Source organism: Nyctibius grandis, chromosome 12 (genome assembly GCF_013368605.1).
Source record: "Nyctibius grandis isolate bNycGra1 chromosome 12, bNycGra1.pri, whole genome shotgun sequence".
In the NCBI taxonomy this organism is placed as follows: domain Eukaryota; kingdom Metazoa; phylum Chordata; class Aves; order Nyctibiiformes; family Nyctibiidae; genus Nyctibius; species Nyctibius grandis.
Window position 1 is genome coordinate 9,245,231 of NC_090669.1, and position 27,904 is coordinate 9,273,134.

General features: G+C 34.6%; 1 protein-coding gene across 2 annotated transcripts in view; it reads left to right on the top strand.

Moving 5' to 3' along the window:
- The window catches only part of ITFG1 (integrin alpha FG-GAP repeat containing 1), an 86,243-nt gene that overhangs the window by 17,240 nt on the left and 41,099 nt on the right, over positions 1–27,904 (top strand). For both annotated transcript variants that reach the window (XM_068411559.1, XM_068411560.1), the window contains 3 exons: positions 8,499–8,560; positions 10,766–10,850; positions 24,972–25,066. In XM_068411559.1, coding sequence (XP_068267660.1) covers positions 8,499–8,560; positions 10,766–10,850; positions 24,972–25,066 — 242 coding nt within the window. The remainder of the gene's footprint in view (positions 1–8,498; positions 8,561–10,765; positions 10,851–24,971; positions 25,067–27,904) is intronic.

Genomic DNA, 27,904 nt, shown 5'->3' on the forward strand with positions numbered 1-27,904 from the left:
AATTTTCTTACGTTGTTTTGCTTTGGGAATCTAGAAACCTAATGTACCGGAACATTTACAATGTGTTTTCTTTTTGATTCCCGCTTCTTAGTTTAAATGCAAAAATGTAGGTAGTTTTCTTCTTGAAAACCGATCATTCAAATCACAGGTGGGTTTTCTGTTGTAATCATTTAAACCTTGATTCTGAAGACACTGTAATGCTTGATGTCAGACTCTGATTATATTTTTGGTGAGTTTCCTCTTGATGGAAGCTAGTGACTTCTCTGCATATAATATTATCATCAAAGCTTATTTTATGCAATAGATCTGCATTTATTCTCTCTGTTAAAATAACCAGGCTCATTATGTTTGCAGACAAATTATCTGGCCTTTTAAAACTTACCTTGAGTGGCGTTTTAAAACTGGGAGGGGTGTGTATGTGTTTGAAGTCAAATTCTCTCTGTTTTTGCTCCCTCCCTTATGTTTTTTCCCAAAACAAATATTCGGTAATGCATGTCACATTTTTAAATTTCTTAACTGTTTTAAGCTCTGATAATAAAGCTTACCTGAGAGTTTACAGCAAATAATGGAGGCAAAAAATGTATCATGTAAGATACACAGGATATATTTTGGAGGACCTCAGTCTGTCTGTAAAGTTTGGTTTATTTTTTTTATTTTTACTATTTACAGATTTGTTGTCTCTAACTAAAAACGCTCTGTGTGACATGATGTCCTGTTAAGTCTATTCCCTGAATTGTTCCTGCAGAGTGTTCAATACCACAGGAAGTTCCTGCTTATAAGATGAAACCAGAGTTGCTCAAGTTAGCTTCAACTCCTCCTGCTGCTGAGATTGGTCTACTTTTGCCAGTGCTGCTTTTCTTACTCATAGCTTACCTCACGAAGAGAATTAAAGAATGAGTAGAGATCTTTAGAGAAAAGAAATAGCTATTTTAACTTAAGTTTTTCCTAGTCTTTCTAAAAGAACCCATCACCTGTGCTATCTGCTTACCAGTTTTAATTTTAAAATTGCCATTATGAAGTGTCTCAAAAGCTATTCCTTTTGAAATTTTTAATTATATACTGATATAATTATATATAGTGGGGGGTACTAATATATTTTTATGGGAATCAATAACTTAATATAGGAGAGAAGTTAAATTGGTTCTGCCCCAAACAGCATTTTGTCGAGAAAGCATGAATGTGAAAATGGGTTCTGAAAGCACTCTTTACACTGAGTGGTCATCTTCTCTTGCTTGAAGCAATATTGTTTCCTTTATTCTGAAAATAAACAGACTTTTCTGTCTGAAAACTCAAGTTTGAAGTGCTAAAAACCAGAGGAGTAGTCCCACCTGCTCTGCATATTCAGAAGCGTAACTATTTGGCATAAATCTAATTTAAAAGTTTTCCATTTAAGTGATACTTTTAAATGAATACATACGGATTTTTTCTATAGTAATTTTTAATAATGAAAGGGGTTTTAGTGCTTAATTATGTTGTTTACAATTGTTTATCATCTGTTTTACTAAGTAGTTCCAGTAAACACTAAATTTTGAAAGATCCATTTGGAAAGCAGAATAAATTCACAACCTCTTTTATTATAAGCACATTTCTTAAAAATTTGCAAACACAAATTAGCTTGTTTGGTGCATATGAAGTTCTTTTGTTTTGCTTAAATTTTTCAGAGGAGGAAGTTACTGGAAGGAGTGGTTCCTTAACTTACTGTTTCCCATGACTAGCATCAAAAATTCATTACAAGTTAATTGGAAACTCATTAGTGTGGGTACTTGTATCTATATTGTAAAAGCTAAATTGCTATAGCCAGGCAGTAGATGTATTCCATTTTCTCTAGTATAGTACTAATGCCGACTTTGACAAACCAATCTGAATACCAAATGATAGAAGGTTTCTCCACCTGAATGAAACACTTATGAACAGAAGCACAAAACTTGTCAAGTTTGTTTTTCCATTTCCATGCTGTAAAGAAATAAAACTGACTCTGTCGAACTGTTTTGCATAAAATTAGGTTTGTGCATATTACAAGTATTGTACAACTAAAGTTGTATAAGTACGACTAAAATAATTGTAAATAATGTTATAAATTTTGTTTTAAATATTTTTTTTTCCTTATTGGTGGGTCCATCTGTAATGTAAATAGAGGAAAGTTATCTTTTACTTGTCCTTAGGCTTTATGGCATTTAATGATTTTAATACAGTTGTCACCTTACCCGTTCTGTTAACACACTGCAAAGCAGTTTTTTAGTTCAGTGCGTTATTTATGTGTACCAATACATGCAAGCAGGCATGTTCATATCCATAGGTAACTGCTAGTTAAAGAACATGCACAGACACACCTGTTCTGCCACATAAATGAAAATTTTTTTAGGTGTGTTTGGAGTGTACACATCTGTGTTCTAATTGGGTAATACCTGGTGCATTTTGATTGTATTTAAAAATAGGGGCTTTTCTTTTTCCTTTATTAACTTAAACTTCTGAAGTAAGTGTGAAACCAAGCTGTAACTTAAGAATGTTGCTTATGCCTTCGTGGCTTCCGAAGACAACTGTAGATGCTGAGATTCTGAAATAAAGCCCTCTGACATTAAACAGAAAGGTCAAATCAGTCATTAGTGAAATGAACGCTCCATCTATAAATAGTACTGTTTTTTATAACACTCAAAAGTGAAGGAAAATAACAAGGATAATCAGAAGTGAACTTGGAGCAGATTCTGTATAGTTAGGCTTTGTTGCAATTTCCTACTAGTCCTAAGAAGAAAAAGCAATGATTGGAAGTAGGTTTTGTAATACTATCTGCTTCATTTAATAAGATTGTCTGCAGTTTTCCAGTTGGGCTGTAGTCTTTTAAGCTCTCTACGTACCTCCACGTTGAACTTTTTCTGACCTTGAGTTATACTTGCTTGATAAACGGAAGTTTTATCGTGGTGGAGCTGGTTTGGTATTCAGTAACTTAGGGAAACTTTTTTCTTAGTGACCTAGCACTTGCTTTTGAAACGTCCTTCCTGAAAGATAGCAAGGTCACCTTGCCTTTGCTATTTTAATTAAAAGATCCAACAAAATTTAGCCAGTTTGAAAGAGGTTTTAGAAATATCAACTGAGGATTTTTTGTTGTTGTTTTCCTTAACTGCTATTACTGCCTTTCTAAAACAGCCATCAGGAGTGAACATAACCACAGGCAGGGATTATGGAAGCCTTCCCTTCCACTGCGGCTCTGGACTATTGCCAGTGTTTGGATGCATAACTGAGAGTAGAGAGCAAAAGGCAGAGATGACACACAGAAAGTGGGCATTGAAGTTGGTAGATGGGGAAGAAATCTAGGCTGAAGGTAGGGAATTTAGATGGAGATGATGAGGAGCAAACACTGGATGAATTTTTGCTTCTTCAAAGGATCTTCATCCTTTGAAGAAGAGGATGTTAACAGATGGACTTGAAGTTCTTAGAGAAGGACTGACTTAGTGGTGTGTGGTATAAGAGATGCATAGTCACATAAGACTGGGTTGAGAGGAGTCTAGGATTGTCAATGTGAAGAATACTGTGGGATAAGGATCGGAGATGAAGCTGCTGTTGGGTGTAGAGCTGTTTTGTTGGAAACTGCCTATTTGATTGTTTCTGCATCTGCAGCAAAAATTGTAAGATACATGGTGTAAGAAGCTAGGGATTTCAAGAAGAGTAAAAATGCTTTCATGTTCAAGGTGTCTGAATGCTGTCCTGCATTTTGATCCATCTTTTCTATGGAATTCCTTTGTCATGACAGATAACCCATGGCAATTACATGTTAGGCTGTCAGTAGGTGATAATCTATTTGGCACCTTTATTATAAGTGTCTGGTTTCTGAGCCCCCGTGGCAAGAATGCCATACTTTTGGTGCCTGAGATGGGCCAGCATAAACATTAGTAGTTATGTAATGCTCCATTAGATGTATTAAATAGAAATGATCAGAAATGGATCTAGCTCAAGATATGGGTACACTGTGTTCAAATTATTATTTCAGTGATTGTAGATGTGTCTGGAGTGACTTTGGCATTGATACAAGATCAATCTAAAGGCACTAAACTCAACGCAGTCTAGCTGTACAAGTTTTACATAGCTTTCTGGGGAGATTTCTCAGTCTTCACTGGGCCATATGTTGCCACAATGTCAAAATTAGCTGATCCCATCAAATAAAGATGGATGGAACTGCTGTGGTTCCTCTGTAATGAGCTTTAGGTTACTGGAGCTTGCAACACAGTACTTGAATATCTTCTCTTTTCCAAGCAGAAACATAAATTCTAATAATCTCCATTTCCTTTTTTTGTAAGAATGAATGCTGAATTCGGTGCTTTTCAGTATCTGTATTTACTGTTGATAAGAGGTAGTAGAGGCTGGATAGCAGCATTTTATTACTAAGCCAGTTAATTTAAAGAATAGCCAAATTTGCTCACCAGCTCACTTTTTAGGGAAAGTAAAGTTGTGAGTAAAATGCTAATACAGTGTGGTTTTGTGTCGCAGCATGTGTCAGATATCTTTCTGTATTAAGTGTTTGGTATATATTTAGGTTGTTTTTCAGTCTTGTGGATCTAAAATACTGGGTAACCTCCTGGATTCTTTATCTTATTCCCAGGTTGTTGAACCTTGTTTATGAATTTTCTTATTGCTTATGTTGTTTTTATGCTAATCACTGCATGTTAAATCAAAAATAGGAAAACACATTTAAATGTGAACACACCTCACTTTGCATTTAAGAGAAACATTTCCTCTCAGACAGTGTTGCTTTTTTTTGTTTGTTTCTAGCCATTCGCTTAGGCTGTAAGTGTCCCATTTCAGGAAGTCTGCCTGAGTCTGACATGAAGATCTTCCCCATCCCAACTATCAAGGATTTTATTTATCTTTACTACATCATCTCACAAACTAAAAACATAAGAAATGCCCTGCAGGCTTAGTCTAGTGGTCCATCCAGCTAATCCAATATTCTTTCTCTGGCAGTGGCAGTAGGAAAGTGGCCAGACTGATTTTTCCTCCTCCCATTGCCTATTTCCGTTGTGTATCTCCAGAGTCTACAGCTGGCATAGGGTTGTCAAAGATACATCCTTGCCTATCGTTTTTAGTATCCCTTTATGTACCTATTGTCTAGTAAAAGTATCCAGAGTATCACCTTTGTATTCTGTAAATAATTAAGATTGTTGAGCTCCAGATTATTTGATTTTATAACCTCAGGTTGTAAATATCTTGCATTGTGCTGTTTTTTAGGTTCATCAGCATTTGAACAGAGCGTTATGATCCAGCCCTCAACACTTTATCTGTGCTTTTTAAACTGAGAGATCTGTGTGCAAATGATTTTGTTTCCTACAGCTGAAATTGCAACCAAACTGCCTTCCAAAGGCAATGTGGCAGCATATCTTTAGACAAGTGACTTTTCCTGAGCATATGTAATACAATAGGCATTCCTTGTAGGAAAGAGAGTTTGAGTTTTCTTGATACAGCCAGAAGCAAAACAAAAATGTTGCAGTTTTCAAGATTATTAGTGTATTAAAATGCAGAAAGTGTATGTACTGTGTATGTCTTCATTGTTGTGTAATCCAAGTATTGAACATACAGATCTGAATGCATTTGTTGGCTCCATCTCTTCTCCTGTAGCCCTTATATATTAAAGAATTTAGTAATAATAGACATGGAAAGCTATAGCAATAGTGGTGAAAGATGTCTGCCATGAACACCGTCCCTTTGGGAAGGAGATGCTTGCAAGGAGTTTTTGCTCTGGCTGTACAGAAAAAGATATTTATAGATTGTGCAGATTCTTAATTGTTTCCTCTTTCATATGCTTTTGGCTCTTAGGGACAAAAACTTACATAATAAAGCCAGATAGAATCATAGAATAAGTTAGGTTGGAAGTAACCTTTGGAAATCATCTGGTCTAAAATATTGTACCAGGCAGGTCTTGGTTTTTCTTACAAGTTTCTTTCCTACAAACTTGGAGAAAACATTTGTAATTCTGTAAATTGTAATTCTATACAAATCTGTAAACAGTTATTTGGAGTGTCTAAATTACATTGCGTTTTTACACTGCTGCCGCAAAGAAATGTTTTTGGTTTGCTTGCTTTGAAATCTGACATTCTTGATCAAACTGGAAAATTACTTGTAAATAGTAAGCATTCGATTTCATTTCAGTGCAGGAGGGTTTAATCACAAAAGCATGCATGAGCATTTGAGACATGTAGCTTCTAAGGCTTCAGGTTAAAAAGGAGGACAATTGGCAATAACATACCAGCTGAGATGGTTCAGCTGGCTCCAGAACTAGAAGTGGTGTTGCTGAACCTGTATTAAGTTGCCTTATGGGAAATCGCAACTTGTTGCTTTAACATAGGAGCAATGTGGCACTAGCTCCTCTATACTATTTCTGGAAGATTCTCTGCTATTTTTGCCTGCCTTTGCATTTTACCAGTGCAGTGTAACATTACAGTAGCCTTGGAGCTGCTTTGGTGTGTTGGTTCCATTCGTTGTGCGTAAAGTTATATGCCTCAAGTTAGGGAAAAAAGAGAGACAGAGGAGTACGCAAAGAGGAACAAAGGGCAGAAGTAATTTGCTAACTTTCAAGAGAAGCTGTTTCGGGGGTGGGAGGGAGTTCAATGCAAAACAGGCGTGTTGCTTAATTTAATCATCATTAAGCTACTGTAGAGGGCCATATTCAGCACTGATCTGCAAACCAAAGGAATGTATGGTAGATTGCCTCCTCTGAAAACATAGCTCTATTTTCCTACTCTCAAAATGGGGAACAAGTGTTCACATTAAAATAACTGTTTTGTACAATGGCTGAACGACTTTAAATCTGTAAGCATCTCCACATTTTTAACATAGTAAACATTTCAGATGTTTTTAATTATCGTCTTTCTATTAGCTCTTTGTAGTTTGACTTGCATTTAGTATCCTGATTTATTCCTCCTACACTGCAGATAGCTAAATGTATTCTTTGATTTTATTAAGTTGTGTGACATCCCAGCCACTGTGGTTCTCTCATCCCTTTTTTCCTCACAGAGTTTAATGTTTATTTTAAAGCTACTTTTCATTCTGGTCCTAACATCTGGAATTTTATATGCCTGTTGTTCCTTGCCTTCCTATATTATTTCAATTCCCTGTGCAGTTCTATTTCTGAATATTTCTATATGCTTATTATGAAATCAGATTAAATGAGGAGGGGAAAAAAAAAAACATGATATGCTTCAGACTAAGAATGGAAAAAAATTGATTTTTTTCAATGCGTAAGAAAAATCCGTTGCAAATCTCTGTTACATGCCTTTACAAAATAGGTGTATATGTGTAATATAGAGTAATCATACATACTCTGTTACAACTAATTCACTAATATTTGAGTGAGTTCATAATGGCTGTGTCTCAAAATTAGGGTTAGTATACTTTGCAGTTTACTTTGCTGTCATTGGTGCCCAGTCACGTTGAGTGCCTGACTTTCTGTGGCCTGTTGTAACTCTGTCTGGGACGAACAATATGGAATGTCTTTTGAGTCAAACATGGCCATTATGCTCTCTGAGGAGCTGTAACTGATACATTTACTCTGTAAAGCTCAAATGAAAACAAGATATATTACTACTTATAGATAGTTCAGTTCATAGTAGTGCTTATATGACTTCCCATGAAGATGTTAAGGACATTCATTTCTCATTATTTGAAGAGCTCTTGTAAGGATACTATAGGTAGTACTGCATTTTCCCATTGAAGAAAAGATTTTATTTCTTTTTTTTTAACGGAGAAGTTGTCATAGTATGCTGCATTAGTATAGGTTTTAAAATTAAGAATAATTGTTAAATGAAATTCCATCACATGTTAAATTAGTCAAGACATAGTGCTGTTTTATTTTTGCTGGTTTTATTTTTGATGAACTTTGTTTTAACTTAAATAAATGATTTAGAGCTAAGGACTTTGTAATACTCCCAGCATAACTCATATCTGCCTTTTGTATTTGTTTTTTCCACCCTAGAAGCATAGCTGTGTTGCATAAAGACTTGATGCATTTATTTAACCTGGTGATAACCAACTGTTCAGACCTGAATTTCTATCATAATAATACTGTCTGAATTATGTCATGTGTTGGCAGCTATGCCATTTTGTCTAATTTGACTTACTAAAAATATAACTGTATGCTTTTGTCTAGCTTTGAGGTCTGTGTCTGTCTTTACTATTCAGAAATGTTCTTTGGTGTGCATATATAGCATCCAGCACTTGCTAGCTGATGTGAGGCTAACTTAATTTAGGTATAAACTACACAAATGCAGAAGTTGAGTGCAGAAGGTATATTTATTTATACAGAAGAGTATGAGGGATGAAAATAGTTTTGGGGGTTTTTGGTTTTTAATCTTTCTTGCTTAATATAAACACATCTGAACATCATTGGAATATAATATATTTATAACATATAGATAATATATTTTAAAATAAGTTATATATCTTTATTGAGGGATCAAATACTTGTGTGTGTAGTCTAACATTAAATATTTTTTCTCTTATGTTTTTCCTTGCAGATTTATTTCTTACTACATCATCAAATCCAGAAAACATTCAGTTTGAGACATGGGTAAATAAGGTAAGAGAGAAAACCTAAATAAACTTTTCTGTGTTTTAACAGAATGGTTAAGTCATCTGATATTCCTTGTTTCAGGAATGAGGGGAAGAGTTGTTAAGAGGCACTAACTACACTATTGCTTTCAGACTGCAGAATATCACTGGAGGAGATCCTTTACTTGGCATAAGTTCTTCTGCAGATTTTTTAACATGACTACTAAGTAAATCAATTGGAGTGCCTTCATACAGCTTAGCAGGGCTCCCGGTGTGTCATCAGCTGTTCTGGAAGGTTACTGACACTTAGCATGGTGATTTATGAGGAAAAGGCTGATCAGGTTTTTTCCTTGCCGTCTCAAAGATTTGATTTCTTTAAGTAAGCTTTCTCAGAACTATGACTTCAGGTCTTGGGTAATATTTTGTAGGACAGAGGTTCAAAATCTTACTTCTAACCATTACAATATGTGTGCAAGTTGCAGTTGAGAAAATCCTGAGTCTTACGTTAATCAAATATCACAAATTCAATTCACGGTTGGGGAAAAATAGGTCAATGGGTTATTTTTATTTATTTATTTATTTATTTATTGAGATTCTGCTTTTGTATTGCTTAACCTGGGCAGCGTCAGTGAAGAACCTCATTGTTAATAACAATTAATGAAATTAGTTCATTTGAAACTAAGTGTATCCTTTATACTAAAGCTGTTATCCAAAAGGACTGTAGTTAAGAATCTTAGCATCTGTATGTTAAAAGTTTATGTTTTTGTTATAATAGAAAGTGCTTCATGTGTTTCTTATTGGCTAAGTCATGTCTGTGACAACATGGCCATCTCTCTAAGCAGCAGGTCCTGAATTGTATATGAATTCTATATTTCTAGCTTTTATATAGATTTAAAAAGGAACCATTTTTGACTTTGATGCATTTAATTCTTGAGGGATTGAGTGTTAGTGACTACACAAGGCATTTGATCTGTCTCCTGTATGTGGTTTTTTTCTGATTTTCTTACAAATTTTGGATTTTCCAAACTCATGTATTCTAAATATTATCCTACATTATATATTTTGTATGCATAGATTTGCTTATCTTTAGAAAGAAAGAATTCTATTCTTCGGAATCAATCAACCCAGTAAAATATGTCATACATATAAAATATATGTACATATATATCAATCTTAACAGCTTTTAGTGGATCAATTAAGGCATTTTAAATTGCTCTACAAACCTAGGCAAAGTAATTCTCTTCACTCATGCACCGTAAAATGCTTTTCAAATATTTGCCTATATGATATGTGCTTTTCTGGCCAACTGAGCACAGGGCCTAGTCATCTTTTCTTCATGGTGGTGATTTGCATCAATTGTGTTTTTTTTTTTCCTCATCTGAGTCATTATAAATTATATGTCAAGGTAAAGATATATAGTCAAATGTCCACATACTAACTGTCTCTAGAGTTGTGTCTGCATTGAAGACTACAAACTGACTATGACATGAGTAAACAACATGGATAACCATATATAATCCACAAAACGGTATCATTTTCTCAGTGGCTTTACGTATATTTGTGTGCATAGCACTTTATATGAGCTGATTGCAGCAACTAGAAAGGTGGGCCTTAGGTCATCTTACGTAGTTACAAAAACTTAATGTTTTAAATGGGTTTGTTCCAGTTGTGATCCAGTTCTATGATAAACAAGGATCCAGCACTCCTCTTTTGTCTTTCGGATGAAATACTGGAATATTGTTTTCTGCAGGCCTAGGTTTTAATAATAGACAATTAAAACAAGACCTAAACGAGACCTAATGTAAAATCAAGTTATTTCCTAATTAGGAGGAAAATCAGAAACTATTTTTAACAGGTGTGCAGGTGTGTTTTTATCTATTACATATATCTATAAAATCACATGTCAGTATGCATAAATGCACATTAGTATTCATAATCACTTAATCATGATTTAGATTATGTTGCTGAAATAACACGATCTCTTTCTCATAACACAGCAAAATATATGGACAATTGTAACTGACTATTACTGGATTTCAGTAAGATTCCATAAAGGATTAGAAATGCAAAAATTCAGTCCCAGTTTTCAAAGAGTGCATTTTTCTCCATAGCTGTCTCTTTATTATGGACTTAAGTGCTTTTTTATTGACCTGTATTTTCTTTGGTTCAAGAGTCAAATTTTATCACTTAGTCTGCAATTCAGTTTTTCCATCATCTTTGTCCTGTTTGATAGGATGGGAACTTCTCTAAACCTGGAGAAAGTAAGAAAAAACCTAGTGGTGTGAAAGTTGTTGGACAGTCCGTGTTCGCAGATTTTGGTGAGTTTTATTCCCCTAAACTATCCTGAGCATTTCTTTATTTTTCATATTTTGGTTAACTACTCTAAACCAAAGAATAAATAAAGATGTTTACCTTTAAAAGTTTTTTGTTTTTTGTTTTTTCTTTTTTCTTTAAGCTGTTACATCTATTTGACTGTAAATCTTGAAATATCTGGGAATAATTATTAATAAATTCAACTAAGTTCAACTTTGACTATCTCAGTACATTCTGCATCACATGTATCTACTTTTGAGTGCCACACTTAAGGAGATGTACTGTTGCTTTGAGGCATGGTACAATGCCAAACTTCCTTTTAGCAGACATGTATTTTGTTTGTTATGATTTTGTTTTTTTCCCTAATCTTGTTCAGAAAGTATTATTTGAGTAAATGTTCACAAATTCTTCACATGTACAAACTAATAAAGGGAAAATGTAAATGAATTAAAATGACTTGTATAAAGATTGATGAAACACGGTAAAATCTTTATGGTTGTAATTGAAAATTCTGGAAGGCTTTTGGACAGAAGAAAAACTTAATTTATATGTAAATCTATTTTTGAAAGTGTTAGTGAAAGCCTATCTTTTTCTATTAGAATGTACTTTTTCAGTCAATTGTGTCTTATCAATGTGTGTGTCGTTACGAAAAGGAAGTGTTGGTTTTCTAGTCCAAAAAAGACTTTTTTTTCTGTGCACTAAAATAAGAATTTTGCAACCCAAGGGAAAGTACTACAGGCCTGATTCTGCTGACACTATAGAAAGAACTAATTTGCTATATTTATACAACACGCTTGTTAATTGTGAGACTGAGCCTGTCTTAAATGTTGTCAAATGGTAGTCTTGTTGCATCGTTTTGATTTAAAATCTGTTTTAAAGAAAATGACAGTTTTTAAAATTAAAAGTCAGACTCCATATTAGACCCAGAGTCCAATTCTCTTGCACTGTGCTGCCACTTAGAAGTATTCTTAAAGAGTTCTAGCAAAGCTGTTTCCTGACATGTAACTAGAAGACACCTTTACTGGTTAGTTAATTGTCCTTAGATCCTTAACTGGCAACTATGGATGGGTTTACAGATCTATAGTAAATGAAATAAGATAGAAGCCGAACAATGCTCTAGGTTCTTCTGTGAAATGTTTAACACTTTTTCTAAAATCTTTGTAAAATATTTTAGAAAATTTTCCAAGCTGATGTTCTGAATAATGTGTCTTAATAGGTACTAAGTAGAAATCAGATTTTTTTTTTTAACAGTGGCAATGCGGGAAGCAATCTTTATGTAGGGTAATTTCATCTCTATGTTGGGTAGCTAATGAGCCCAAATGATATACCATAATTCTAGAAATTTGTCATAATTAATGGAATTTTAATAAACCCTGGGATATCTTTGCAAAGTGAAGTGGAACTGTTCAAAATTCACATTTTGAAAATGTGAATAAATCAAATGTGCAGCAATATAGCAGTACAGTGCACTGTGTGGTTTTGGTACAGCCAAGGTTATGAAAGACAATGACTGGTATAGCTAGCACAGCCACGGGGGGCTGCTGTTTTGGAGTTCCATCACCAGTTGTTTCATACCCTGCTCTGCTAATTAGCATCAAATTCATAGGCAATGCACCAGTGTGGCAACAGTGGAGCAATCTTTCTAGTAAGGGTGAATATAATGGGAGAAAATGTGTGTAGGGACTTAAGAAATGTATGCAAATAGATGTAGAGGGACAGCATATATGGCGAAGTGGATAGAGAAGTAAGGAATCATCAGTATCATCTATGGGAGGAGATGCTAGCTTTTCAGAAGCTGACTTTTTGGAACTGGTTATTCTGAAAGATCTCAGCCATTTCATCTCTAAGAGAGAACACCCAGCACAGATGTTGCAGTATGAGGGTTTTGCTTCCTCTTCTTGAACAGCTATATACACACTGTCATCATTATCTTCTTTCCAGATCACTCAAGTTCAGCCAGGGTGAAGGGTGGGAAATGGTTTAATGGTCTTTCTGCCCAGTAATTTTCCTAAGCAAGTGAAAGGAGTGGTATAAATGTATGTGTGTATTTTGAAAGAGGAGCAAAGTTTGTTCTGACAACTATTGGATATACTTATAACTATGATTTCAAATTTACTATTTGAGTACTATTACAACTTTAATCTTTCTTCTGTTGTAACAGTGGGTAGGAAATTGAATAGTGCATCAATTTTTTTTCTTCATCTTCCCAGCATTAATTTAAAGTAATCAAGACAACAAATAGTTATTTTCTCATTGAACAAAGTTTTAGAGAGTACAGAAGTGAATATGGTACTAAAACAATGTGTATGAGTAATGAAGGGATATAATTCTAAATTCCATGTTCTTTACGAAATGCAGTCTGAAGGAGGTTGAATAATACCCTACCACCATCAAAAAAATCCTACCTACAGCTAAATAGGTCTATGTAAGAGTGGCTATACAGTAACTGGTAGGAGGAAAAAAACTTTTAATGCAAAGGAGGATCTTAGTTGAGTTCTGCTCATTCCGGTATTTTTTGTTCTGCACCAGTCTAACAATACAGAGGCAAAATCTCACATTACTAGAATAACACTGTATCAGAGTAACTACATTTACCCACTGTGCTATGTCTGCATATGTTTAGATACTTCAAAAGGTAGGCATTTATCATACAGATTCTGCTTGTAGTGAGCTGAAGTTAAAAAAAAGTCTTACTGGAAATGGTTTGTCAGACTTGAACATCTCCTCTTTTCAGTTTTCTCTGTTTCAAAAATGATGAAATAATGATTGTCGTAAGTCAAATGAAATTAAGGTATGATTTGCAGTTTGAGATAGTCATTTGGCTATCTGTAATGGGGCCTGAAACAAGTTTCATTGTGCAACAAATCAAAACAGCATAACGAAAATGTAAAATCGGATGCATTAGAAGATTGCATTGCCTTCTAACTAAGTAGCTTTTGCTAAACTATGTGTGATACACTAACCGGGACATACCATAGCACTCTCACTTTGCTCTATGCCTGCTGCAAGCATCTTTACTGTTGGCACTGGGATACAGCAGCTGTGACTAGAAACATGTTCAATATACAGTCACAAGCCTGTTCCATTATTTCTGTGTTGCCTGCCTCTTCTTCCCCTTTCTTGACATTTTCTGTACCTCATAGCTGATGTGCCAGCCTTGCCATTCGCTAAAGATCTCAAAGGATTCCATGTTTCTCTGGGCTTTCACTCTGCCACGTCTCGTTTACTTAACCTTGTGTATATTAAACTCTGGAGTGACGTCAGGTCCAGACATGAGCTTGGGAGTATGTCACTTGTGCTGCCGCCTTCCCATTTACACCCACCTTTCTATTTGTATGCTGTTGTATTTCTGCAGTTCAAGACTCTGATTTATTAATCGCACCTACATCTTAGCAACACGTTTTGTTTCATAAGGTGACTTTGTCTAACGTTGTTTCCTGCTTCCAAAAGTTTTATTTGAAGTACCCTTTCCAGCCATAAGTATTTACCTGTCATTTGAAAAAAGGGGGGAGCTTTGAATAAGATCCTGACCGAGAACCTCCAAAGGTAACTAATTTTGGGTAAGGTTTCCTTTCTTAAACTAAGCAGGTTGAACAGCTATCAAGTAGAAATTATTTAGATAAGTGGACCTGGAAGAAACAACAATTAAGTGACTCATGAGAAACTGTCACAGATGTTAGTGTATCTTAGCACCAAGTGTTCCTAAAGAGTATGATTTTTTTTTTTTTCATGAAAAAGATATGCAAATGTATGTTTGTATACTTCTCTATATATGTATCTGTAAGGTCTACTACGTTTCTGTATATACATATATGTGTATATATGTGTGTGTATATTTTAATGGAAAAACATGCAAAAGCAGGTGTATGTATATCAATATATTTATGGTAATATAATAGACCTTTATGTCTAAATTGGAACCTCAAAAATAAGTAGCACTCCCCTTTGTTACCTGATAGCAATGATTTGTACGTTAACCTGACCAAAGGACAGTGAACAATTGACAAATTTGTATTGCCCTTTTAAAAATAAATCAGAAATTCTTTCTAACATATTTATTACAAATGGCATTTCAACTGATTAAGGTGAACAGAGCTGGGCACTAGAGAATTCTGCACTTGTTTGGCTGACACATTGCTCCAAACAAGTAGGAGCTCTTCATTATTACTTTTTCTATTCTTCTCATGTCACTATGGTAATTGCCGTGCAGTGGTTGCTATAGCAAAAATGATTAATCCTCTGTTGTTATCTGTATGCTAGCAGAGGCTTTTTATAAGATCTGCTTGTACTGCCTTTAGAGAAAATCATAGATATTGCCTAGAATCCTGATAAATAATTGCAATTATAAAGAGTTCTAATAATTGTCACTTAAAATAGTGGAAAATTTTGTATTTGTTAAAGAAATTTAAGGATTTCAGTGGGACGCTCTGAAAATGACCAATTTTTTTTTTAGTAACAAGATGCATGTGAACCATATTTTGGACACACAAACCTGCTGTTTTCTTGTTACTTTGAAGAATTAATGAAGTATGTCTTTAAAGTAGTGACCCAGAAGCAATTAGCATAGAATATTGTGGTGTTTATACAGTCCCTTGATTCATTTTTATAGGAAATTAATGTTATAACTGCTATTCAACGATGATTAGTTCAGTTGGATAGTGGAGATAGATCAGATATCACAAAGGATGATTTATCAAAGAATGTAAAAGTTTGATTAATCAGTCATTGATTTCGCTGAATTTAGGCAGAGAGATTTGTTGTGGCCTGTATGTAAAGAGAATAAAAAATAGCTTTTCAAAATCAAACTAGATCATACTGTTGATAGTGTCCTCATAAGTAAATACAACACAACTCTTACTTTCTCAAGGTAGCATTTAGTGACCTCCACCTCAGTTCTTTATCTTTTACTCACCACTTGCTTTCTAAAATGGTGCTGAGTATTTCTCTGTGTGGTCTTCCCTAATTTATGAAGTCTCTGTTTACTCCTACTATGCAAAGTTGCCTTCTTTTTGACAAAGAGTGGATTGGGATTGTTAAAGTTCTATCCAAGTCTTCTAGGGACCTGTACTCAAATTTTTCTCATGTTTAAAATCCAGTTATCCAACTAATAATCCTAAGACAATCTTCTCTGTTCTCCCTACCATGTAATTGAAGTGTTTCATGTATTTTAACTGCTTGTATGACATATGGTAGAAATTATTATTTTTCTCGTAGGAAATGATAGCTCATTATTGCCAGTTAATTATGTTTAAACGGAATAAAAGAGTGCCTAACCTTTGGGGGTTTTTTAAAAGCCATTCATTGCACTGTGCAAAATGCATTTTGGTGAAAGATTTTTATTTAAATTAAACTTTGATTATCCTGCAGCTGATGATATCTTATATGCACTGCTTCCCTGCCTGCAGTTGCATTTCAATTGTGTAGCTTTTCGTTTTGTGTATGAACTTCGTTTTAGCATCTGAATTTCTTTAGTTTTTTCCTTGTCTTCAGAATGTTGCATCCTCAGATGCAGCAGCTATGTATGAAAGGAAAATTTTAATGGTGCATTTCAGTAAATAACCCCTTTATAAAGCAACTGTCTCGGGCACTGCATTGTGAAAATCTACTAGTGCTCCTCTAGCCACTAAAAGGATTCTCTAAGAACCTTAAGATGCAGGAAGACAGTACTTCTGTGTTTGAAACGCTCTGCCTATGAGGAAGACTGTTCTTACTGTGATCAGTTTGGGTGAAAAAGATATAAAAGCTGATGGTAATAAAGAATTCTGAGTGACCTTAGGTAAGGAAGAAGTTGTTTTAGTAACAGATGCACTTCAGTTTGTCTGAAACAGCAGTGCATAGAGACATACCCAGTTAATTGCCACTTGTGTTTTGAGTCCATGAAAGTGTATTTAGAAGCTAAATCTGTCTTATTTATTAATTGGTAACCAGCAATGCTGTTTTAAATTTCTACCATTTTTGACAGTTCTTCCTAGAAAACGATCTGTATTGAGGTTTAAGGCTATAGCTATGTGTTACTCCTTTGAAGTTCCTTTAAAAAAAACCCAACCAACCAAACAAACAAAAAAACCCCACACAAACAAACCCCCAGCCAACCAACCCAAAAAACTGTCAATTTATGTTCGATATAAATAGATCATGTTGCTTTACAGACTGCACCCTATCTGACTGCCTTAGTAACTTCATTATTCATTTTTGCAGTCATGATGTGGATCTGAGAATAGGACAGACGTTAAGTTGAAGCAATTGTGTAAAGTCCACCTAGGAAACTTTTGAATACAATGGCCTCAAATTCTTTCAAATTCGTCTTTGACCTCTTTGGGAGATTATTTTTTCCATGCATCTCATCCTTACTGTACTTCCTTATCACATAGTCATTTAGTATATACCATCATTTCATATTGTTCTTTTTGCTGTTTAAAAAGCTGCATTTCCTGATCCTTAAGGAATCTCTCCTGCTATGACATCCACGGAAATCCCACATTTCTGAACTGTTTCTCATCCCCTTCCACTAAATTGTAGCTGGGTACAATTGCACCAATGGTATTATCAAAAATCCAAGAGATATTTTTTTAATACAGTTCTTGTTTTCCCTGAATTTGCACAGGGTAAATAATAAATAATATAATAAAGATATAGTTGGGATTAAATTGTCTGATTTTGCAAGAGTAAAATATTTTGGAGCATTTTGTCATGTCCTGGCACATGTGAGAGTGCTGTGTGATGGGCTGAGACTGGCTGGAGTTACAGCCTTAAATGGCATGTGTTACTCAGTACTCTTAAGTAACTTTATATGCGTTCCTGACTCCCTTCAAAATATAAACACTAATTCTGTTATTTCTTTCTCTCCGAGTCTTTATTATGACTTGGATACAGTGAGATATTTTTGTCCACTTAGTTTTAAATGTAGTTCCAAAGCAGTGTCCATTTCAGGGACAGGGAGGGGTGAATCTGTTTCCCATATTTTGCCAGGTTCTTTCACATGTTGCTGACAAATGCTAACATCTCCTAGAAAAGAAAAATTGATGTTGTTTTGTATTAATTTTTGTCAAAGGGGCTTGTATATTAAGAATTACTTTGCTTTCTTTCCAATAATAAAATTAGAGGAGTGGTGCGCATGCCACTTGCTTATTCATTCTTTGTTGAACAACTTAATTTCTTCAGGATTGAATTTGTCTTTGACAATGTTCATGGTTAATATAACAAGAACTCTCAACCCAAAATTTAGTCACACAAGTGGCTTTAATTAGTTTTATCCCCTTCATTTGTTAGGTTTAATGCCATATGAGCTTTCTAAGTGTGTAACATTAGATAATTACAAGCTGTACAGTCAGGCTTTGTAGTTTCTGTTTTAACAATAAGAGATAGTTGGAAGTAGTAGTTTTCAGCATAAACTACAACAGGAATTTCAGTTCTACTTCTTGTTTAGTGTGCAGAGGAGTTCTCATTTTGTCTTTAATCGAATTTCTTTTTCCTGCTTGGATTCCAGTTAGTACGCTTGATATGGTCTTTCCATTTCAAATAGAAGACCACACTGTTGGAACAGATGCAGCCTGGCATCTCTTAGTGCAGTTTGCTGGCACACTGTTTAAATGCTCTTCTTGCAGTGGAGGTGTGAATGTGGAATCTTTGGAAGGATATAGACAGACTTAAAGTCAGAATTGATTTAGTGTGAAGGAAAGTGTTATAAGGATTTCTTTAATGTCCACAGAACTTTGAATCATCTGTAAAAGCTCTTTGCATCTGTTTTTTGAAGTTGTGATTCACACTTTCTAAAAGCAGCTGACACGGATTCTTTTAATAATGTGTAATTATCTTAGTAATTTATGATAATTGTCTCTGTCATGACCATCTCGTTGAACACCTAAAGGCAGAGAGTGACAAAAGAATTCTCATCATTTTATTACTTCAGAAGATAGATTTAAGATAATCAGCTTTCAAACAAACCTTTATTTTGTTTGAATATCAAACTCAGTTGTACTGATTGCAGTCGTCTTGCCTGCCCCAGAACGGTGGTGTTTTAAGCCCTACCATAACAGGGCTTTTTCCTCCTTATTTTCTTTCTATTTTTTAGAACTTTAAATGAAAGGCTCATGACAAAGGAGAATGAGAACTGTGCAAAGCCATGAGGGAGAGATGTGAGCAAGCCATATATATGGCAAAATAAAAAGCATATAAAGCTTCATTAGGTTGTACTGTATTAAACAAGAGATGCCTTATACTTATTTGGACTTTAAATGAACAGCAGAGAAAAACTTCTTGGCTTTTATTGTACTATGTTGAGGACATTTTTTTTTCTCACCTTTTTCAAGAGAACTGAGAAAACTGCACTGACAGAAGGTCTGTAATAATACAGGAACTATGGCCAGTTTAGAATGTGTATTCTCAAGAGAGAACAGTAGGTTCTCAAGGCATGAGGACTTAGTGGTATATGAAGTATCTTGCTTTTATGTAGCGTCAGGTTCAGAATTATGAAAGCTAGACTGTTCTCGCTGTCTTAGCCTGCATGGTTAGCTTATTCCTATTTGCCAGAAAACAATTTCTTATTTAACACAACTGTAATAAGTTATAATAATCAGTCATCTCAAAAAAAAAATTATTCAATTTTTGTTTTTAAAGGAGCAGAAGTAAGATTACGCTGAAGCAGAAGTACATAGCTGTTGAAAGTAAAAAGATTTGGATCATACACCCACCAAAAGCTGTTTTGCTCTTCATAACTACAACTTTGTCTTGCTGTATTACAAACCAGTTTTGAATTGAGAGTATTACAAACCACTCTTGTCATTAGTGTCAGTACTTGTCATTTCCCCAGGTTCCATTTTTCTTTCAAAGCCCATGTTCGAAAGTACATTGTACAAGCGTGTGCAATGAATCTAATAACCCTTGAAGTTGGTTGCACTTTTCTGACACCTTTTTCAATGTTTTTAAAGGAATTTGAAGATTTGGATTGAGTATCTTTTTTGCCTATGTTTACTCATGCTAAGTAAATTATATGCAAGCTTGCTTTAAAAGCATATCTCTGATACATCTTGGTTTGGGAAGAAGTTCACTATGTATGTATCTTTCTTAAAGTGTGAAAGAATTTCATAATTCAGTAGCAGTCTTGTCTTAAAAAAAAATCAATGTGGTAGTGGAGGGTTGCATTCTGTCTTCTCTGTTGTAGGGCCTGCTGCCTATTTGCTTATTCAGCCTAGTTACTTATATATATTTCTCTTTAATTATAGTTAGATGGAGGTGATAAGTTAATTATCACACAGAATTGACCTATTTCATTTTTTTTCCCCATCACAAGAGGTCTGTGCCAATGTGGAATGATAATCCAGTTGGTTCAGATTGAAAGGGCTAAAGCCTAATAGACCTGCTACAGCAATTTCTTAACTGTCAGAGCTGAAACCTACACAAACTCAAGTGTCACCAGTACACATTAGCAAACAGCACAACATCTACATGTAGATGTGCAATTCGGTGAGATACTAGGACCTTAGGGTTAATGAATCTCTCAGAGTAACCACTGAGACAGTTTGCTATTTGTGCATTCATTTTAAAACGTGTGCTTATGCTACAGTACATTAGCATTGCGTTTTGAACATACAACACTTTTTCATAACATTATGTTGTTCTTAATCTGATTTAGAAGGGTTTTTTCTGCTTTCTCCCACTCAAATTTACTTTTAGAATAGATTGAAAAGATTTGAGCTATGTTTTTTACAAGTGTGAACATTCACAATCAATGTTAAGGCTTCAGCTGCAAGTAATTTTTCCTCATACAATCTCTCTGTATGAGGTGTGCTCCCAGTGATCTGCACAATCTGTGTCTTTGGGGTTACTCTTGTTCTGGATTGGATTGCTAGCACTTTGCAGGCATAGGCAGAATGTTGGAAAGAAAGCTTTGTGTCCATGGCTTTTCTTTGAAATACATTGAACAGGCAGTTGTAAGTAATGATTCTCACATGATTCCTAGATGCCATAAGACTGCTAATTTTGTCTTTATATATTTTGACATAATTACAGATTTGCAGCTGATGAGTATGTGGGACTGTTCTTTTTCTAGCATTTTCCAGTGCCTATAAAACTTGATCTTTATTAACCATGTAGTTCTTCAGTATCACAGTCAAGCCAGAATCATATGTTGAGAACATACTAGCTAACAGTTGAGTTTTTATTTGCATGTCAAACATGATTTAAGTTGAGCGGTGCTAGCTAAAGGACACTTGGAGTCTAGAGTATGTATAGCCATGTCTAGTGCTACAAAATACATTGAAATTGCAAGTAAGGGTAACCTTGAGATTTCCGGCAGTTCAGCCTGAGATTATTTAAAATCCATACTGTAATAGAAAGATAGACAAGTAGACCCTAGCAGCTGAGTGAAGGCTACAGAGGATCTCCAGAAATAGATTTCCTAGGTAGACCTAGGCTGAAGTACATTATTAAAGATATGTTATGCAAGGTATTTTTTTAAAATCTGGAACTAGTGCAGCTTTATTTCAGCTGGTCTGATGGGTTCATCCAGCCATTGTCACTGTGCAGGTTTTGTCACCTATGAATACCTAATTGCGCTAGAGGAAACGTGCTAATGATATTCCTTTTTAAGTTCTGTCTTCATCCTCCTTTGTGGAGGAATTAAAATTAAAGATTAGAGTTTAAAATTGAAGGATGTTCGTTTAAATTGAGATTGAAACCAAGCATGAAGATGAGAAGAGTTAGCGTTGTATGTCCAAAGTAAGTTTGTTGTTAGTGAGATTGAGCTCTTCTGTGAGCAACTGCTGGAGGTTTGGGGTGGTTTTTTTGTGGTCTTCAAGATCAGTAGAGTTCTGCCAAAGGTTTGTATTACAGCAGGTCCTTCCAAGGTGGGAATTACATAAGGATTAAGAATAAATTATTTTATTTCAAAACTCTAAAAGCTGCTGTATCAGTTTGTTGGTTTCACACAGTGCCTTTGAAAAAGCTTCAGAAATACAGAAAACATTGTATTTCTAGTTATTACTGATGAGGACAGCTTAGAATGGCAACAGATAGTGAAACAGATTCTGCTTTAGCTTTGTGCTTAGGGCTGGGTTTTGGGGAGGTTTCTTCTTCTTGGGCTTTTTGAATAAAGATTGATGCAAGATTTACATTTAAATAAATTATTCTACAGTTTTAGCCAATAGTGTAGGTGGCTTTTATCGTTATTCCTTTTTATTTTTGTCAAAAATGATAACTGCTGCAGTTGATTTGTTAAATCTATGTTACTATTTTTTACAATCTCTGATTTTTCTTCAGAAAACTGCTTTTGATCAAATAACCTCAACAGTAAAAGGTAGATCTGTATATCGTAAGAAGTGCATTAGAAATAAAAACTAGAGAAGAAATAAGAGATAATAGTATGATAGAGATGAAGAATGTTGGGCTTTCCTTTTTTTGATTGCTACTTTTCTGTAATACAGTATTTAACTAATTGTAGGTTTTCTTAAACTACTCTGCTGTGACTCAGAAGATACTAATTTCATTGATGTCATATTTCCAACTACATTCTCGTTGGTGCTTCACTTGATACCTTTTAAGTTTAAAATTTGTTTTGCCTACTCTACAGTATGAATATGTACCTAACCCTTTCTTTTGGATGAAAAATGCTAACAGTTATGAAGTTCTTCAGTGAGGTGGATTTATAAAGTGCCCATTATCATGTATACTGTAAATGTTACAAATGTTTGTTGGAAAGTTAGATGTTTTAATTGTTCCAGCTTTCTTTTGCTGTGTTGTTCTTGATCATTGTGTTAGTCAGCAATAATGGGCACAATTCTCATTCACAGTATGTAAAACATTAATTTTTAATGACGTCTAAATTCAAAAAGATTAATTATATTATAAATTAGGTATAAATACCTAATTTTCAAAAATAGTAAGTAAGAAGCACCTTCTTACTGCCCTATAGTTTCATTATTCTTCAAAGCTATGTAGGTTGTTCTTGTCAATACTGCAGTATTACTGAACATTAATTACCAGGACTATCAAACTGAGCTATCAGCATAAGATGAATGTTTGCAATTTAAGTAGAATCAAACATTTTATATTCTCCTCTGCTCCATAGCATAATTTAAAATGAGGACATCCTTGTCCTTGTCCCTTTCTAACTAACAAAGAGCAAGAAAAAAGTTAGTATTTCAAAGTTCTTTGTTCTCATGTGTTATTGAAAACCTTCTAAAATGATTTTAGACTGAAACTTCTGTAGAAATGGGATTAGACCATTAGGATTTACTTTAAATTTTATATTTCACAAAACACCTACATCTCTGCAACTTAATTCTGTTCTAGCAAAGCCTTCTATATTTCCATAGTTTATAATTTGCAAATTAAACAGTTACTCCCATTTTAAGTTTAGAAAAAGCCTGCAGTCTAAACAGTATTTTATTCTAGTTCACGTAAGCAAAAATTAATGTTTTTTAATTGTTGTTCTTGAATGATGCAGAAGGAAAACAAACAGCTTCAACAGTTGGTGCTGATTTCAGAGCGGTCAGATTCAATAGTTGCTATGTTAATTTCTCTATTCAGTGGTAATTTCCTTTCCCATCTCTTTGGATGTGAACTTACTGGATTTCTACCACCTGGGCTACTCAGCATCCTAAATTGTCTATCCTTGATAACAGAGCTGCAGTGATAATTTGGGAGGGGTTTTAGTGCTGAGGTAAAATAATTCATGAGGCAGATGGGATGTAGGAAGCCACTAAAGGTGACTGGCTTTATCACTTGGAGATATTTGGGGAAGTGTGAGATTTTCATCACTCCTCCTCCCCCTTATAACCCTACTTTCCATCTCCCAACTTCCTTATGTAGTAAGGGAGGGACCTAGAAGTCAACTATGTAGAGATGTAGATATATGTATATACTAAAAGGAGGCTCAGCTTTATAGAAATACAATTTGGCAGGCTGAGAAAGTGTTTCTTATAGTACAGGTCAAGTATGACGGAATGCTTAGGCTGTGGTCAGTAGTATATTGGGAAATGAATAAGAGATTCAGTGACTTTGGCAGGTGATCTAGTTTTTGGATACTAACTTGATTTCATCAAGCAACTTTACAAAATCCACTTAAAATATTAATACCAAGCTCCTCAGAACTCTATGGGCTAAGGGGCAATTTGAAAAGATGATTTGTTTTTTTTTATTACAGCATGAGCTTTGATTTCATAGCCTGGAAAAGCAGATTCCCTGAAATCTTCCTGGTCTGGGGCATACTCTCTCTCTAACAAGTCGAGGTTGGTTGTAATCAGGACTTGCAGTGGTAGTCATTAAAGCAGCAATTCTAGCTGCTGCTTTTTGGCTGCTTATATTCAACTACTATTCTGTTCTTCCTTCTCAGCCCATACAGGGTAACTTGTGGTGGTTTATCTCTTGGTAGGAGGGCAGTGTATGTGTGAATATGCTAGGCAGGGCTGCAGGGTCAAAATGTGAACACAGGGATTTCTGGAGTAGATAATGAGCAGTAAATTGATTTTTTCCATTATATGCTCTGCGTGTCAGAATTCTAGATGCAAATAGACGTTGCTTGTTTAAACATGGTCGTTATTCTATTAAAGGTTTTGGAAATAGATGGATTAAAGGCACTTGAAGAACACTTTTGAAAACCTGTAAATTACTCAGATTTGCCTAATTCTTTAAGCCTGGAATTTATTAGCCATTGTGTTAGTCAAATTTCCAGTGTTGTTTTTTATCTTATGTTATGGACTAACATTACATGTGAACTCATGACTCTTCTTAGAGAGAGCACAAGAGTTTAAAACTAGTTCAGAAAATTAAATAAGTTTGTATGGTAGACTTGTGATGGTAGATTTATATTAAAGGTAATTTTCTTCCCAGCTAAACACAGGGATTGAGTAAATTACTAGCACTTATTCTTCTAAATATATCGCATCATCATCAGAAATAAAATTTAAAATTTTCTCTATATTATGGGTCGAAATACATCAACAAAGACAATCTTCAAACAAAAGACCCAAATTAGATGATCAGATTAAGGATTTTGAAAACGTCTAGTTTATCTCATGAATATTTCACATTTTAAAAAATAATAAATTATTCACAGCTGATTATCTCTTGCAAACAGGGTTTCTGATCTTGCAAATACAAAGCTGACAGTCTTTTTTTCTCTCTGACAGATGGAGATGGACAAAGTGAACATTTATTACCAGTCTGTGAAGATAAAACATGTCAAAAAAGTGCCATCTACTTAACGAAGCTAGGATTGGATCAGGTATTGTGAGTTTGGAATTGCAAAGACAAAGGAAAATACTGTGCTTTATGAAATAATATGAAATAGGAAAATTATTTTTCAGGAAAGAAAAATGAAACTTCCTCACCTGTAATTATTGCATTGAAGAGACTTTTCTTTATTTACTTATTTATTACCTATCTAAAAAAAATAAGTATTTGGTGGAAGAGGTTGCATGCCTCGAATTCTATATAATGGATAATTCTATTCAAGAAAATTATGGATGTTTCTGATGAGTCACTTTCTTGATTGCAAAGCACTGCATTCTGAGCACCATAACTGCCCTAGCACAAGATGACAAATAAGGTTTGTGTTAAGAGTTGGAAACAGATCTAGTTAATTCAAATAAGCTTCTTCAGTTTAAATTAGGGAGTTATTTTATAGTAAAAAAGAAAAAAAAAAAAACACACACATGTAACAATTTGAACCAGCTCACACCTCTCACCCCTTATTTCTGCTGTGACTTCGATTGTTATTAATTAAGTAAATTTCCAAATGGTATATGAAGACTTGTTTCGGCTACATATCTTCAGGATTGGGTTCCTGTTAAACTCTTTCAGTTTTGTTTGTTACAACACTACTTGTTTTGAGAGACATGGTCATAACTCATGTAACAGATTACTATATATTAACTTATTTTTAAAGTGTGTGTTAATCTGTTTTAAGTGTTTATAGTGCCCTGCTTTATAATAAAGTTACATCTTACAATAAATTAACCTAACGTTTGTTTGATGCCTTAGTAAATGTTTGTACTAAATTAATGTTTAGTGATGTGAACCTAAAGGCCAAGGTGACCTATAAAGAACGTGCTTGTAGCTGTAGTGTACTTATAGAAATTTATAATGTATGCCATACATGCTTCTAACCAGGTTATGAATTACTGATTATTCCTTTACTGAAAAGAAGAATTTTTTTGTGTAAGTAGTACCCTCTCATCTCTATTTCAGAATTTCTAGGTGAACATCCTGTTTGCTCAAGGAACAGTACATACTTTGATAAGGTGCTGCTTCTTACAGTCTGCAGCCCAAGTTTATAGTGTAGATTATCTCTTTTAGAAAATTAGAATTTCTAGAACACAAGCTATAGCATACTTTCCTACTAGTGAGAAAATCACTTTGTATTAGAAAGGAAAGCACACAGTAACCAGTCAGTTAAGGAAGTATAACTAGGATGGAATATACCATCAGTGTAAGAAAGAGTAACTCACTCTAAATTTGGTAATGTATTTATTTCAGCCTTCTAATCTTGGCATCTCTGTTCTTAGAAATGCATGTTTTCCTGTGCACACTCTGGTTGTTTGTGGGTGATTGGTTTGGGTTTTGTTACATTAATTCCCTGTGAACACAGAATAGAGGCAATGTATTATAGTGTTGCTGGATACACAGTGTTACAGTAGAGTTTGATTTACAGGTCATGGCCTTTGCATAAAGCAAGTGGATGCACAGTTCGGGAAACTTGCACTGCTTTCTGGTCAAAGGGGAGAACACAGACATTTGATAAGTGTGTTACACTGATTATATTGCTGTAATGGGCTGCTTACATTTTACTGTTGAGTAGCTGGGGTGCTCTTATGTCAAAAGACAACTGCTCTTTAGTTCTACGTTTAGTTCCTTACTCTTGATAATATAGGTAATAAAAGACATTTGAGGTTTTCAGCTCAAATAAATTTGAGACAAATATTCTCAATGAAAGTAGAAAATCAGCCACACACAAATAGCATGTACCATTAAGAGACACAAAGCTGTTCCTGGAGAGTAGCGGATGACTGGGCAGTGTGCTAAAGAGAAGTTCTATTACCTGTTGTTCACAGTACGTTTCTAGAAGGAAGTGATGCAGTAGTGGCAGAGGAGGGTGTGGGTCAGTTTGCATAATATCAGAATTTTTCTGAAGTAGAGTCTTTTATTGTAACCTGCTCTGAACTAGCATTGCACGTAGGCAGTTTTTCTGTTCCTTCATTATCTCATTTTTTTGATAGGTTAACTATTTAATTACACATACCTCAGACTTTTAACATACCACTTTTGATACTCATCAGTATATTTAATTTTTATACTTAATTTAGCAATCTCACTGTGTAGTTTCAATTTTAAAATAATTTCCCAGATAATGACACTTGAGTTAAAAATTAGCAGCCAGATATTATCATTTTATATTAAAAAGTGAAGAGGCCAACAGATTCTCATCGTGCTAGAAAAAAAAAATATTAAAAAGTATTAAGAGTTACCTAGAAACTTTAAAGCAATTTTCCCTGCATATTTTTAGAGTGACTTTTTAATTTAAAATGACAGTATCAAATGGCATGCAATAATGACTTCTTCTGGCCTAACCTTTTTAAAGAGTTATATCTAGAATATATAATAAAAAGCCCCACAACTGGTTCAGTGGGAGGGATGAATCTCACTCTGTAGTGTGCAGTGATGATGCTTGGTAGCCATAGGCGATATTTCTGTTTCGCTCACCTGTTGTTTTGTATCTCTGGATTTCATTGTAGATCTTATGACTGTAAAATTGCTTTCCATGAATCACTCTTTCAGTAGAGTAAAAACAGAATACAAATTCGGATTTGTGCCTAAAAATTCATTTTTAATTTTGTGTCTTTAAAATAGTGTTACCTACATGGGAACATTTAGAAAGTATATGATGGATATAATTGGATTTCATTGCAAAGACTGTGTGAATGATACCATGTAAAATAAAAACTATATTATATTTCATGGTTCTGATTTCAATCAGTGGCTTTCAAAATTACAGTGTTTTGTAATAATATTGCTTTGTCTGTCTTCTGCATGACAAATAAGTGCTAAGAAATTTAACCCTTTG